This window comes from Orcinus orca, chromosome 9 (assembly GCF_937001465.1).
Source record: "Orcinus orca chromosome 9, mOrcOrc1.1, whole genome shotgun sequence".
Taxonomy (NCBI): Eukaryota; Metazoa; Chordata; class Mammalia; order Artiodactyla; family Delphinidae; genus Orcinus; species Orcinus orca.
The window spans coordinates 91,849,432-91,862,038 of record NC_064567.1 but is presented as its reverse complement, the minus strand read 5'-3'; the positions used below and the strand labels follow the sequence as shown (position 1 = coordinate 91,862,038).

The 12,607-nt window shown below is 38.8% G+C and overlaps 1 protein-coding gene across 3 annotated transcripts in view; it reads right to left on the bottom strand.

The window, feature by feature from the left end:
* POU6F2 (POU class 6 homeobox 2) overlaps positions 1-12,607 on the bottom strand; it is a 382,660-nt gene that overhangs the window by 357,133 nt on the left and 12,920 nt on the right. For all 3 annotated transcript variants that reach the window (XM_049714566.1, XM_049714565.1, XM_004263329.3), the window contains exon 2: positions 5,625-5,796. In XM_049714566.1, coding sequence (XP_049570523.1) covers positions 5,625-5,790 — 166 coding nt within the window. In that variant the 5' untranslated portion in view covers positions 5,791-5,796. The remainder of the gene's footprint in view (positions 1-5,624; positions 5,797-12,607) is intronic.

Below are 12,607 nucleotides of genomic sequence, written 5' to 3'. Positions count from 1 at the left end.
TGTATCAGTATTTTGATTCACTAATGTGTTACCAGGTAGTAGCATCCTCAGACACTGCAATATAGAACTTTCTTCTCTATACAGAGGTCTAACCTGAGTACCCCAGGCATGGCAAAGAGATGGAAAAAGAAGGCAGTGAGAAAGTCCCCACTGAATCTTACGTCACGTATTGTGCACTTCCCTCCATCAAAGTGCCCCGTAGAAATGAACACAGCTCAATGTAACGAACACGGTGTGAAGTCTGAACATCACTGCCATTTGATAAGAATTTATTTTTATTTCCAAGATTACACATTAATGCTATTTAAAGTGGATTTATTTATCAGTGCAGTATCTCAATGTTTTCTGGGAGTGGGGGACACTAAACTAAATTTGTCTAAACACACACACTGGACTTTTTAAAGAAATACCTTGGTGCAGTAGATTTTCTTAAATGTTAAGAAATGTCTCTAAATGTGCATTTCCCCCTCAGTAGTCAGAGAACAGCACCACAAGGGCTTGTTTGAAGCACCACAAGGGCTTGTATGAAACCACAATTGATTTTTGGCAAATACCTTATCATGCATCTCATTTACTTACACAAATACAGGTTTCTACTGGTTTCTTTCTTTTTTTTTTTTTTTTAAATAACTGGTTTAGCCTCAAATCTATTACTCGGATTAGTTAGTTGATTTTAAAAGATGCTGTTTTAGTGTTTCTCTAACAAAACACACTCTCTTCAGTGAAAAATATAGTATGCATTTTCAATGGCTATAATATTGAAACTTTAAAAGATCCAGAAACGTGGTTCATATTTTCAGTAAATCTATTTCTCTAGGGAATTTTCCTCATCAACTCCCAGCTAAAACCCTCTTGGGCTTAAGCCCCATTACTGATTACTTGGCCCCAGCATATTTTATCAGAATATTACAAATATGAAGGCATTGAAAGATGTTTAAATAAAGTAATAGAGTGAGTGATGCTATAATGAAGGCCTCCACTTATGCACAGGCAAGAGGCAGGTTCACCACTAAGTGCAGTCCTTATAACACCCAACCAACGACCTCCACGCTGACCTGCAGAGACCACTGCCTCAAGGGGTGACAGACAATTTAGTCCTTTATCCTTTTGTCATTGGAAACGACTCCACTGCCATAAATTCTAATCAAGTCAAACTGGATGGCAATTTAAAAAAAAAAATCTTCTAATACATGTTTCTATGAGAAAGATAACGGAAAGGGAAGGAAAAGAAAAACCCTACAGATACTGCATTTTCTAGCTAAGAATCACTGACCCAACTTTCAACCCTTTTGCAATAGTTCACAGATAAATGACGTTGAAAATACCCACCCTCACAGGTATCATTGCATGCAATTTCTTTTAACCCAGAGAAACACAGTATCATAAGAGAAAACCAACCACCAATTTTTATTTCAGGCACAAGGTTTATAAACGGTTTTTTGTTTGTTTGTTTATGTCTCAGCTCAAGGCTTTAGAGCTGTGTGCCCAGTTCCCATGCAGTGTGGTACCACTAAGAAACTAACCCAGCCACCCAAGGTAGTTGGGACTTGAAGAAAAGCAATCATGAGGTTCAACCTGAAACAATAAAAATATTCCCAGGAGGAGGACTGTTAATAAATCATCTTTGGAATTTCAAATATATATGAGAGAAAATATTTAGTGCATGTTTTATACGATCTCACTTCTTCTGCTGAGACTGCATGGGAAAACTTTAGTACAGATATTTTTTCTAGGGATATATATTATTTTTATCCTTTCTGGGGCCATTTTCCTCACCAAGCTGTTGATGCTACCATTTGAATTTTAGCATCCAACTTGACTGAATGTGGAACACTGAATTCTTGATGGGCATAACTAAAACTGAAGTACCACATTGACACGAGTGCTATAAATGTCACTGGAGAAACACAGCAACCTCATCCCTTTGAGACTGTTTGCCAAAGGCCAGTTTTGAGAGTGGTTTCCGATATGTACATCACTCATCACATATTAAATGACCAGCCCTGCATGGTATCACTCATCTGATCACGCAGCTGAAACACAGGGAGACACAGAACCAGATTCTCTGATAATACCTCCCGACGTGCAAGTCTACTCTCCTCCATACTGTTTCCTACGGCTCAGAGCTTTGCATAATACAGTCAGGAACTGAAAAAGGAAGAGTTATTCCACAGGCTTTACAAGAATAAATAATGTACCACTTAATGATATCACAGAGAACGAGCTAACCACACATTTCTCAATGAAATGAGGATTCATCCCTCCTAAGTGTACTTTAGTTTCCATGGCTGTTCAAGTTAAGCAAAACATTACCTCTGATGTAATTACTTTATAAAACACAAGGGCCCTTTTCTGAACTTTCTCTTTAGGCTGGCATATGGCTTCTGGTTTCTTCTGTTATTCTGAGCTGCTCAGAACACTGAAACATTCTGCAGAGTGTGTTTCCCTTTGGATGCTGTAAAGTGCAGAGGTGCAATTTAAGGAGAAGCATAAAAAGGCCCAATGGTTCCTTTTTATTTGTTTATAAACAAATGGAAATTTCCTTTGTTTATCCATAGAGGGCATCCGTATTAGCCTTCCTCCTCTAGTTTTGGGCTGAAGGTGCCATTCTGTGAGAGAAACAGACATCCTCTGGACTGCTAATTTCAACAAGACACAAAAGGGGGACTACACTCCAAAGAAATCCATTTATACTGAAATTTCGTGTACAATAAAAAATGGAACTCTTCTTGTCTCCTCTCACTGGTAAATGTCTCTCCACAAAAGTAAACAGACCAAGATATACAAAAAAATTTGTCTTAATCTGCTCCTTTCACTCCAGAAACTCAATTTTCAAAAATACAATGAATATGCTGTAAGAGTGATGGTTTGAGAGAGTATGTTAGAAAAGCACTGTTTAGAGATAAACCTGGACGCTCTCAGTTATTCGTGAAGAATATAATTCTTCATTACCAAGTGAAGAGTATAATCACAACTATATACGGAAACAAAAAACTTGAACATACGTCAAGTAAAATAATGATCCATTAAATTACCACCCATTAAGTGTTGCCAAAGTTGGTAGTAAACTAGTTGCTTTCTAGTAAAATTCTGAGAATTATACTAGAAAGTTTTAGCCAGTTACATAGACTAGAGTTCCTAATGCTAAGTCCCAATAATATTAAAAGGTGAGAGCATAATAGAACCAGTAGCTAAGGAAACCTGAGAGACCAATGAGATAATAAATGGTAAGATTACTGTAAAATGAAATGGACAGAATAAATATTCAGTTAATTTTCCATCGATGAGAATGTCACAATAAAATCACAGCTTACTTTGCAAAAAAGAAAAAAAAAAGCATCCTTCTGGGCTGCTTTCTATTCTATCTTTCTCAAATTGTCTCCAATTTTTTTTCTTAAGTTTTCAAAACTGTTCATCTACTGATTTCTTTTAACCTAATAGGAAACTGGAAAATATTCACATTGTGTTTAAAAAGCACTCTAGAGACCAAATAAAAGTGAATAAACAAGAAATAGTAGATATAAGATATAGATTTTGCTGGATTCTCTCGCATAAACTCAGAAGGTGAGTATTCCAAAGTAAAGATGAGTACCTTCTAAAACCTGCTAAGATTTCTAAACTACACTATGATTCCCGTAAAGATTCCACTTAAGATATATTTTCAAAGAACTTTTAATTCAAATTTCTTTGACCCGCCCCCAACCTTGGATTTTTTTAAGCTTATTTCTCTACACATGCCAATCAGTAAGAGGTGACATAACAAATCTATGACAATTTTCAACCTTGGAAAATCTAAACAAATGTTGAGAAGCCAAATTAATTACCCTTCTATTGGTTTATTTGAAAAAAAAAACCAACAACAACAAGTTGAGGTTTTAAGTCAAAGTCTACAAAAAGCATTTACTTTTAAAAAATGCAAGCAAAGTTTAGGAACACATAATCCATTATCTTCAGTTATGTTGAATTCACAATTGATTACTTTTTAAAAGTCAGAGTGCTTAGTATTAGTATATTCAACATCAAAGAGGCTGGAGCATGGCTTCTGCCTTCCTGCAATTTACAGTTTTATCTGCCTTCTCTCACTAACCCCTCGAAATGAAATGAGTGTTTTAGGACATAACTCTTCTTACACAGATAAAAACTCAGACTACAACAAAATATTTCTTTAAAGTAAAAATACTAAAACCTTAATGCCTAGGTATGGAAAATTTATGTCAGAAGTGGAATTGCCGCTTTTGCAAGAAAGGGTCATATGAAAAAATTTCTTGAAACTGGCATCTCCTATACTCTTAACTACAAAACAGTATTTTACCAACAGAAAATTTGATACAGAAAGTTTCTCTGCAATACTCCTCTAGTGTTTGACTGAGTATTTAAAATCAGAGGAACACTCCTGTGTTGAACACTCCTGGCCTAGAGTTGCCAAACTAAGCTGCATTTTTCTATAGTTATTTTTTAAGCTCATGTTTTTAACTGAATTAATGACTTTCTTAATAAAGGAGTCTATGCCATGATGTTGTGTTTCTTTACAGTTCAGGCACCTGACAGCTTTTAACCTGTTCTCTGCCTGATCAATACATATACATCTCTGAGGTATATATATCAGGTTAGTATATATATGTATGAACAGGTTAGTATGTGTTATATATGTGTATAGATAATATATATTTAGTGTCAGAAGTATATAAACACTTGGAAATAATTAAAAGCAAGTGTTTCAGGAACAACTGTTCTGAAAACCTAATGTCACTCTATCCCATAAAGTGCCTTCCCAGCAGAGACATCTATCACCATCCATCACTCAGTCACGCGCCTCAACACAGCCTGCTCCCCTTTCTGATTAGAGATCACAGTTGCTTGAGTTGGCTTACAGAGTGTCATCTGTTTGAATGACAGATGTCTTTGCTGGAGTGGCACTCTGTTTGTTCTTGTTTACGAAACGAAGATTTCTAAAAAGGTTCTGGGCTGCCTCTACATTAGGATGAGGCTATAAACCTCTGTTAAAGGAGAGCGGCCGAGGCGAGGGATGCCAAGGACCTATTTTCTTCCCTCATCACCCTTTTAAAAGAAGAGATGTTCATTCTAATTGTGATCATAAAATGTTATGTCTTTGTGCCCTTCCCATAGCCACCTTTGTTTACCTGGCAGAGAATGACCGGTATTGATATTTTTCAGTTCCCCTCTCTGGTCTTTTGACTACAGATAATAACTCTTTACTCTCCTTCCCCTTAACAAAAGGCTGCGAAGCAACCCGAAACCGAGTCGATATTTATTCAATAAACGTTAACCAATTCTCACAATGGAACTGATTTCCTGACGATGATTCTCCTCTTCTTTTTTTCCCCATGATCTCTAGCCCGGGGACGCTAGCAATATCTGACCAGTGCAAAGGGGCAGGAGGAAGTTCCTGGTTGGGAAAAGTTTGGAGGACACCCTCCCAGCCAGCTGGCTTCATCAGCTGGGGTGGTTCAGCCCCTCCAAGATGCCAAGGTCCTCTTTGGTACTTAGAAGAAAATTGAATGAACAACAGGAAAAAAAAAAAAAAAAAGAGGAGGGGGTGAGGGCGTGGATGGCTTTTCCGGACATCATGGTAGGAGTGAAATGAAAGACCTAGACAGACTTACCGAAGAGCTTGCTGGGAGTGTCCTCGCTGTCATTTGATCCCACGGGCGCAAGCAGGGGCTCATTCAGCTCGCTGTCTGAAGTAGCAGCCTTGTCCTCACCTCCCAACTCCGCATTCATCTCACTCCGCACTGACAGCAAGGGCTTACTGACTTGTCCAGCTATCATTGGATCCTAGGATGGGGGAAAAGAGTGAAGGGGAGGAAAAAAAAGTGGCTGCTTGAGTGTGTGCGTGTCCTCTGTCTCCCTCTCCTCTTCTCTCTCTCTTCCACACACAGACTCTCCCTCTCTCCCCTCTCTCTTATCTCTGACTGCTCCCGCTGTTATTGCTGGCTGCAGTCAAGTGAAGAGCTATTACAGATCCGAGTTCTCCATTCCTCCCCACCCTATTAAAGCTCAACTAGCATGAGAAAGATGCAGGAGGCTTCTGAGGAAAGAAAAAGAGAGAGAGAGAGAGAGAGAGAAAAGAAAAAACTTCTTTGAAAGCAACCTAACCAACACAGCTTTAATTGTGGGATGTGCTTTTGTGCAAATGTTTTTACACCTTGTGCTGTCTTGAATGCAAGAAAAGAGAAAAAAAAAAAAAAAGGAAGTGCGGGGTTTGTACTTCGGCAACAGACTCAAAAGGAAGGAGCACCCTAGGGAGGACCCAAGGGCTATTTTAGGAAGCCCTCTCCCTGGGGGAGAAGCAATTAAACCCTATCCCGAGAGCAGAAAAAAGAGACAGGGAGAAAAGAGTCGTCCAAAGGCTTTCAATGGAATGAAAGAGATTTCTTATGTAAATTCTAGCAGCACCCTTAGAAGTTGACTTCGCTGGTCCCAGATTTGGGACTGCAGCTGACCCCAAAGCAAACAATAAAAGAGATGAAAATTGGTTTACAGTTTTTGAAAGGAATTGGAAAAATACTTACAAACTCTGTTCAATAATTCGGATACCTAGAGCATCCCAGAGCATTAAAGAAAATGAAGTCAAAGATCACCTCTGAAAAGGCAAACTTTACCCCCCAATAATTTAAATCTGCTTTATCTTCAGCTCGTTAGGAGGGCATTTTAGGATCAGCAATATTTTTCCAAGGGCAGCCTTCTATTCCATTTGCAAACTAAGACGCATGCTATTGCAGTGGCACAGGTATCAGAGGCAGAAGGGAGAGAAAAGCCGGAAGTGCCCCTTTTGCGTGTTCTTGGAGCTATTTATTGCCAAGTTCATGCTTAAATGGCTCCTGAGCAGGAGACAGGTGACCAGCGCAGGGGCAGGTAGGGCCGCATGCTGTCTTGTCCCATCATTACATTGGTTGTGGTAAGCCTGGGGTTATTTTTTTTTTAATGTATTCATGCCTGAAATGTGAATTTGATATGACACATGATAATCTATGAAAATGTTAATCAATACAAATAGTTTAAGCTGTCATCAAATTCACTTCTTTAGTCAATACTCATACCACGGAAAACAATGTCACTGTCACCAGGGCTTAATTTGCACAGCACTTAAATATTGGACTCTGTGCATCAATGCACTTCTTCTTCAAATACTGTAGGTAAACACATTTTCTCCCTATTTAAGTCTGAAGCACTCAGCACGCATTTAGCTGAGCCAAATCCTCCCTTTTGAATACCTTGATAGGTCCACTGGAGGGCAAAATTAATACTTAATTGAATCTCACAGTCATCAAAATAATCAATACTTTTTTATTATTTATTCTTTACAGTCTGTTGACTGTTTCAAACCTCTGAGGGAATGGTGGAAAGGATTCATGGCTTTGAAACACTGTCATTTAACAAGGTAATTTTCAGTGGGGCATTAGGGGTTGTGAAACATATAATAAAACAAAAATGGTGGCTTATAATAGGAAGAAAGAAAAGAATTATATTTCTGCCATCTAACAAAACAGGATAAATAAAAAGCAAGTGCAGAGAGAGAGAGCAAGAAAGGAGGGGGACGAGGGATGGAGGAAGACTGGCTTTTGAAGGGTTTTATCATATCAAGAGCAGAGCCGAGCTTTCATAATGCTGACATTTCTCATCCTGACAATCCTAAACAAGTAGAAAGGATGAGATCGCAGATATCATCTTTCATCACATTCTCCAGCTTAAGAACCAACATGACAGCTTCTCTCCCCTTTACACTGTTAATTACTAAATAAAATACTACTCTCTGTCAGCATCAGATTATTGCAGATAGCAACCACAAACATTTCTCCATTGTCTCCCCCACTCGGAAACGGTTGAGCCCTACCTTGAACTCTTTAGAGAATAAATTAGGCTTGTCTCACTGTAGTGTAAATATTTGAAATGTAATCAATGTCATCAATACGGTCGATTCACAGTATTGTCAGCCTAAATTTGCTGGTGATAGATTAGCATTTCATTTACTGTGTTTGGAGGTGGAGGTTTGGAGCGCTTGAAAATGGGGGGTTGGGGGGAGGAGAATGGGGCAGGCAGAGGGGAAAGGAGACACAAAAGTCTCCAAATTTCCCCCAATTTCTTTCCTATGTATCTAAGAAAGACCACGTGTTTGGAGTCTTCTGATTCGGTAAGCAGAGCAGAGTGAGGTAGAAAAGGAAACATTGCCTTACCTCATAGCTTCACATGAAGGAAAGGGACCAGGTTTAAATTCTAGTGCATTTATTTTACTTTATAAAAGGTTGAGTCCGCAATCTCTCTGATCTAAAGGAGCGGGTGTGACTCATGCCTTTAAGACACCCAGTCTCTGTGGCCACACTGCTCATTGGAGCATTCTTGAAGATGGTGTTAATGGTAGACTTGTGTTTACAATGACATTCACTACCCTCGTGATAAGCCAAACACGGTTATGCATGTATCAGTGAGTACCTGGGCAGACTTAAGAAAAGGATATTCTATTCCTGCTTTATTTGTGAATGGTCAAACTGAATCCCGAATCCCATAGAGGAGCTGAAATGCAGCTGCTAAGTTCAAGTGCACTTAAATCTTTTAAGATGTTCAGTCTGGCTGATATGTGCAAAGCATGTACTGGCAGATGGCGTATACTCACTGCCCATTAGCTCTTCTTCTTTAAATTACTTTTAGGTACCCTCATCCACGGCTAGGTTCCCAACTAGTGCCTCTCAGTGACCTGAGCTTTGAAAATTCAGGAGTTTGTCATCCAAGTACTCATCTGATTTTCATCCTACAAAATGCTCTACATTTTCCCATGATGCAGCTGTAGGCCACATATATATGTGCATGACATGGTTAAAGAGCAAAGCCCCAGAGAGGCAGAGAGCAGACAGCTTTTAAGCACAGCTATAGCCACTGGGGGGTCCATTTGAAACTGCGTCACAAGCAGTAACCCCTGAGCACAGTCTTATAAGCGACTGGGGTGGGCGTACCTCTTTCAAGCAGCGCTTGGCTTGGAAGTTGTTTTCTCCCTGCCAAACGTGATGTCAGTCTGTGAAATCCTTTCTCCCAGAGTAAGGAAAGGATTTCCAACGTGCACCGACATGGGTGCTTGCAGGAATGTCAGAGAGCTACAACTTTCACATGTACAAGGATTGCTGCAGCAGCAGATAGGAACAGAAAAAGCTAGTGCAGGCAAAAAAATAGTGGGTGAAGACTTCTTACTTGGAAATCTGAAATTGTCACAACTAGAGTGGTAGAAGTTGGGACTTCTCTGCAGTTTGTTCATCGGCCCTGACTGAAGAAAGGGACTTGTCCAAGATGGAACAGTGTCAAGTATAAGCAATAGGAGATGCATGTGCCAATACAGGAATTCACAAGGGTCATAAGAGACCCAAGAAGCCAGACAGTAAAAAAAGAAGAAATAAGAGATGTAGATTCCATTAGCAAAATCTCAAAAATTTTCACCATGTCCTACAATGAAAGGACTGCAGTCAGCATCAGACCACACAGCGATTATTTAAACCTCCTTTGTGCATTGTTAAAAAATAAAAATAGATTGCATGTATTGAATGCCTTTACCAAATAGGCACCTCAGATATACTTAATGTCACTCAAAGTATGCAAGGTATTAACCCCATTTTAGGGAAAAAGGACTGAGACTCAGAGAGGTTAGGTGACTTACCCCACAGCTAATAAGTGGTGAGGCTGTATTTTGAACCGCAGTAGATTTCATTTCCAAGGATCAGCAGCTTTTTATACAGCACCCTCTACTGCGTGAAAATAACCGAGGCTCATGGACTAGGTAACCCATGGGGTTTCCCAGAACTTGAATTATGGACTGGGAAGGGTGTTAAACCCTGGATAACCAATTCCCACAGTATGCTGTGTATACTATCTTCTTCTCTTCAGACTCTAGAAAAAAAACACCTCTCTGTCTGACGCTGCTTAGGTAAAATCCATGGGGTGACAGGGAATGGTAGAGAGGACATCAGACAGTGTCACGCTCTACATAATCTTAGCAATCACTTAACCACTCTCACCCACAGTTTTCTCATCTGGAAAATGAAAGGGTCAAAATAAAACAGTATTTTCCAAAGTGCATTCCACAGAACACTTGTCCTAAAAGAGATTCTACAATAAAGGATTTTTGTAATCATACCCACGTGGAAAACACAGCAGAAAAGTCTACCAGGAAAGAAATCAATTCAACTCTGGCTAAGGTAGCACTTCCCACAATTATCTGACCATGGAAGACCTTTTCCTTAGTCTTCAGTATATTATCTAACGGATCTCGTGCTTCTTGAAACATTTTAGACTGTGCCTGCTTAGATTACAGCTAACGTAAATTACAGTTCTAATTTTTAACTATTCTATAATAATAGGCTAGACGTCTTCAACAAGTACATATCTGTCCAGTGCTTCTTACATCCTTTTACCTAATTAATATTCCTTACCATTTATTCATATACAGTTATACACAGCTTAGTATATACTAACTGTAAATACTCTCTTTGTGTGCTAATTTCTGATACCCTTTAATTCTTAAATAAGGATGTCCCCATGTATTTCTGTTGTAAAACCTTTACTTGAAGAGCAGATATAGGGCACTGTGCAAAGGAAAGAATTTGACTTGGGCTTTCACCAGGCTGTTAAAAATAATACCAGATAAACAAAGATATAATTCAGCTAAAGGCCTTCAATAATTTAACCAACAGAGTTTTTGTAAGCATAATCATTCTCATTTTATAGTAAGGGAAACTAAAGATAGGGAGATTGTTATTAACTCAGCAAAACATCCGTGTCCGGTGGCAGCCACGCGATGGAAATACCCTCGCCCCTCTAAACTGAGCTTGAACTCAGTCCAGCATATTTTTATGTACATACAAACCAACTATGAAGCAGGCAATCAGAACAGCTTTGAGGAAAATATTTATAAGATAGGCAGGCAGGCAGGCTTCAAAAATCCAAGGGAACAATTCATTTGGTCACAAAGCGCCAGAGTAGGGCAAAGTTGCACTCAACAGATCTATTTCTAGAACTCGATAGAAAAATTATATCCATTATAAAGAAAAAAAAGTATATTGGGTTTCCCTCCCCCCACCCTTAAAATGCTACATTTCAATTTAGGAATCAGCAGAACAAATTACCTACAGACAATTTAAGATGCAAAGACGGCATCACATTTTGTATTTAATTTCTCCCACTGAGAAATAAAAATCAAAATCATAAATGAATGAAGAGGAAGAAAGTTGACCTTAGCGGGTTTGGGGAAAAGGAAACTTCAAGTGTGGATTCTGTTACCTTAGCCATGGAAAGAAAAAACAATTTTTCTCTTTCTTTAACCAATTACCAAATATTATTAAGGTTAATGAAGTTAGTTCTCAATATGAAATTTAATGTACCAAAGAATGTTTTCCCCCAAAAGTTACAAAGAATTTCTAATTTTTCTAAGTATTATGCAATACTTCCTCCTTCCATCAATAAGTTTTAAAAAGATATTCTATTTGACTTTTGGAAATAAGACCATAGTTTATTTTTATGTTTTTCTTTATATGTGTACATATTTTTCTTTATATGTATATGTATAATATAGTTGAAAATTCTGAAAATTAATGAAGATCACAAGACATTAAAAACACCATAAATTTACCCACCACTGATAATTTTATTTTAAATGTCACTTCCTAGACTGCAAACAAAAACTGTTTTGAGAAAAGCTGGAAATCCCACATTTTTAGCAAATACTCAACAGACAAAAAATTGCATTACAATAAATTTAATTACAAAACTCAAACGTATACCCTTGATAATCCCACAATAGATTTTCACAGCAACATGCTGATCCCAACCTAGGTTGCCTACTTCAACCCAGTACTCACAACTGTTTTTTCTTTCTCGTCTCTCCACTTTTAGTTAGTGTGGCCAACATTTTATTTAACCCATTCCAAAACAAAGAAGATGAATATTTGTGAAAATCAAGCAGGGCATTCAAAACTCAAAATAAATGCTGGGTTTCGAGAGTGAAGTAGTGAAGTACTGAGGAAACTTCAGGAGACTTCATGGATATCCCCTGATTTAGCATCTGCATGACTGGCGGTGAATCACCATCTCTTTCTTCTTGGATTCTGTACCAACATGGCTTTACGTATCTCAAGGGAAAAATATGAGACCTGAGCGAGGTCATGTACAGATACTGCATGTGAATATGTTTTGAAAGGTAGAAAGTGTTACACAGAGAGACCATTTTCACCACACCTCTTCCCTCATTAAGGCATCCAATGGACTGTGAGTTGTTTTTCTTTCCATGCCTTCAGATTGGACCAGAAGTGTACACTATAGTGGATGCTGCAATGTGCTACCTAGATCCCTGCTTTAGGACCAAGGCACTCATTTCCCAGCTGCCCAGAATGCTGGCTAAGGATGGCTCACCCCTGAGTCCTTCCCAGGAGATGCCTTTTCCAAGGTCATGTCCCTTCCTTAAGGGCAGCCTAGATTCTGTCTTATGGCCTTCAAAGACCAAAAAACTTAACTCTCTGCCCCTTTACAGAAAAGGTTTTCAGACCCCTGAGGTCTACCCTGGGCTCGGTCAGCTGCCTTAAACAGTATTCATGCTCCAGGGCTGGTGTTT